The sequence below is a fragment of the Salpingoeca rosetta genome, assembly GCF_000188695.1.
Source record: "Salpingoeca rosetta unplaced genomic scaffold supercont1.32, whole genome shotgun sequence".
Taxonomy (NCBI): domain Eukaryota; class Choanoflagellata; order Craspedida; family Salpingoecidae; genus Salpingoeca; species Salpingoeca rosetta.
In genome coordinates, this window is record NW_004754902.1 from 474,629 (window position 1) to 477,983 (window position 3,355).

The 3,355-nt window shown below is 60.4% G+C and overlaps 2 protein-coding genes across 2 annotated transcripts in view; one reads left to right on the plus strand and one right to left on the minus strand.

Annotated features, from left to right (window-relative positions):
- Positions 1-270, minus strand: part of PTSG_10070 (uncharacterized protein) — a 2,098-nt gene extending 1,828 nt beyond the window's left edge. Inside the window, exon 1 of the mRNA XM_004988924.1 lies at positions 123-270. Coding sequence (XP_004988981.1) covers positions 123-199 — 77 coding nt within the window. The 5' untranslated portion in view covers positions 200-270. The remainder of the gene's footprint in view (positions 1-122) is intronic.
- Positions 271-338: 68 nt separating this feature from the next.
- Positions 339-3,155, plus strand: PTSG_10071 (uncharacterized protein). The gene has a single exon (XM_004988925.1). It carries the CDS (start codon positions 632-634, stop codon positions 3,041-3,043), a length of 2,412 nt encoding a protein of 803 aa, XP_004988982.1. The 5' UTR covers positions 339-631; the 3' UTR covers positions 3,044-3,155.
- The last annotated feature ends 200 nt before the right edge of the window (positions 3,156-3,355 follow it).

The following is a 3,355-nucleotide window of genomic DNA, read 5'->3' on the forward strand; positions in this document are numbered from 1 at the left end:
ACACACACGACACACACGCACACACACACACACACACACACGCACACACACAGACACGCAAAGCCACTCACACACACAAACACACTTTACACAAACACACGCAGCCATAGACACACACCAACCTCACTCTCCGTGGCTTGCGCCAGGTGCCATCAGGCCGCTGTGTTGCTGGGATGAAGGTGGGCTTCTCGTCAGCCATCTCTCTCTTCTTTGCCTCTGTCGTATCGTCCTTTAACTATCACAATACACTGATTCAAGCACCAATTGTGCTATTTCTAGTCAGCGGTTATGGCAGCCACTGTAACACAGCGCTTGTCTCTGCCACGTGTGACAGATGCAAGCAAGCCAGAGCACCCAGAGCAGAGCAGCGACAATGCTGTGCTGCTGTGTCTGTTGTTATTTACACGACACACGCTCACTTTCACAGTGTCTTGGGGATTGGAATCGTCGACAACCCTCGCTCGCCAGCATCCAATGACAAGCAGCTGACGATCCTGCTGCACAACAACAGCGAACGACCGACGACATCAACGCCGACGGCATCTGATATCACACACACACACACACACACACACACACACACACACACACACACACACACACACACACACACACGCAAAGCAAGGAAAAGATGGCATCGCAGGTGAACAGCAACGGCGGTGTGCAGGTGGAAGAGGAGCAGCAGCGCGCAGAGGAGAGGAAGCGGGGCGTCAAGCGGCTCAAGCGCTACTTTGCAGGCAATGGCTTCGAGCTGAACGAAGACACACTCATGGCTGTCCTTGACATGTTTGACGGCGACCTGAAGGAGGCGCAGGCGTTCCTGGAGGTTGGTGCGGGCGATGATCAAGGTGGTTTCGACGTGCGCGAGTACGCCAACAGCGACGGCCGCCCGCCAGACTTTGACGCAAACCCGCCCGAGATGGTCAAGCTCGACATCCCACAGCCGGAGACGCTGGCGCACCGCATCAAGGCGGCCTTCCTGTCGCCACGCAGCACCTTCGAGCAACACCACACGCTGCAGACGCAGCACCCTCGCGCATACCGCGCCGTGCTTGACATCTTGCTTCGTTGCCGTGTGGACCTGCACCACGGCGCAAAGGCGCGTGCCCTCGCGGCTGCGCTTGCACGCAAGGACCGCTCCTTTGTGGAGTACGTGCTCTCTGGCGAGGTGAACGGCCTTCTGGGCGAGGACATGGGTGTGGCGGACGTGTTTGGGCTGCCGGAGCTGCTGCGGGCGCTGAAGATCCTGGACACTGCGCGGCTTGTTCGCCAGCTGGAGGGCAGGGTGGAGCGCATGCAGGCCCGTGCGGAGGAGAAGAGGCAACGCCTCATTGCCCGCGCAAAGGCGAAGAAGAGTGAACAAGAAGAAGAAGAGCAGGCGAAGGAGAAGAAGGCATCAAAGGTGACCAAGGGTGAGCGCAAGGACAAGAAAGAGGAGGAAGAGGAGGGGGAGAAACAGAACCAGGGGAAGGACAAGAACGCGGTGACACCACAGCAGGACCACGATGATGATGATGATGGATCCCGTGACAACGACGACGACGACGACGGCGAGGACCAGCAGCAGCAACAGCAGCAACAGCAGCAGCAGCGTCGTGGTGTGCGGTACCAGCGACACCGCAACCATCGTGGTCGTGGTCGTGGTCGTGGCCGTGGTCGGGGTCGAACGGGCACACGCGGGCGCGGGCGCCACCACAGGCAACAGCGAACGGTTGAGGACAGCGTGCCCGAGCTCCCTGCACCGTTCAAGGGGCGTGTTATGCGCCTGCGCAAGCAGCTTGAAGACACGCGCGCGTGCGCGGAGTATGTGGGCGGCGCCACGCTGACGGGCGCGTGTGCGAGGTACGTGCGCCAGCTTGTGGCGCGTGTGCCTGCAAGCAAGCTGGAGTACTTTGCGCTGCAGCTGCCACCGGAGCCGTGGCAAGAGCTGGCCGACCTGGTGCACGTGAACCCTGCGCGCGGGGTGCAGCTGCCCTGGTTCATGCCGCGTGTGTTTGGGGAGGAGCCGCCGGAGGACTCGATGGTCGCTGCCTGCAAGCACATGACGCAATCCACGGCGCTGAGCGTCATCCGCAAGTGGCGCCCGCCCTACTCCTTCCTGCGCCTGCACGGCAAGGGCGACAGCGACGCCCTGTCGGAGGCGTGCAAGCTGCAGGTGGCGTCGTATGCGCCCATCAACACGTGCCTGTGGTGGCACCACGAGCTGTACACGCCCAACCTGGACACGGTGCTTGCCGAACGCATCCACCAAGGGGACCACCCGACCCTCCCATATGGCAAGCTGATGGAGCGACTGCTGTACCTCAAGCAGCAGCACGCCGCGTCCCCGCTTATACCGCTGCTGCTGCCGCTTGCCGAGGAGCACCTGCGCCGCCTGGACGTGGACCTTGCCCCGCCTGTTGTCGTGCTTGGCGACGCATCGTACTCCATGGACGTGGCCATCCGCGTGTCTGTCATCATCAGCAGCGTCGTGGCCGCCCTGACGGAGGGCGACCTTCGCTTCTTCAACACGGAGAGCACGTGCCCAGATACCGTGCCAAGGACGGCTGCCGACGTGCTGGATGTTGTGTCCACCACGCGTGCGGACCGGCAGACGGCACCGGCAGCTGCGCTGGCCGAGTTCTACTCGGAGCGGCGGGTGGTGAAGACGTTTGTGGTGGTGACAGACGAGAAGGAGAACATGAAGCACGATGGCTTGTACTTCCACCAGCTGTTTTACAAGTACTACACGGAGGTGCACCCGGCGCAGATTGTGTTTGTGTCGTTTTTGGAGCCAAACCAGACTGGCGTCATGACGGCTGCGTTGCGCAACTTGGGCATTGAGCCCATCCAGTTTGCGCTTGACGCGCGGCTGCCTGACCTGACAAAGCTGGACAGCATCCTGGGCCTCCTCTCCACGGAGGCGCAGCCCTTCCGGCACATGGTGGACCACGCAGATGGCGGTGGTGAGGGTGAGGTGGGTGGTGAGGAGGGTGAGGAGGGTGGGGAGGAGGGTGAGGGTGGGGAGGAGGGTGAGGATGAAGGTGGTGATGAAGCAGAGTGAGTAAGTGAGGGGTGGTGGTTTAACGACCGTGTTTTCTTGCGCGAGCCCGACGTGAAAGACCCTGTTTTTTGTTTGTGCTTGACCTTAAATAACGTGACCCTACTGACACTCACACTCGAGCTCGTGGTGGTGAGTGAATTGTGAATTGAGAGCATGTTAGTGCACACACACACACACACACACACACACACACACACACACACACACACACACACACACACACACACACACACACACACACACACACACACACACACACACACACACACACACACACACACACACACACACACACACACACACACACACAAC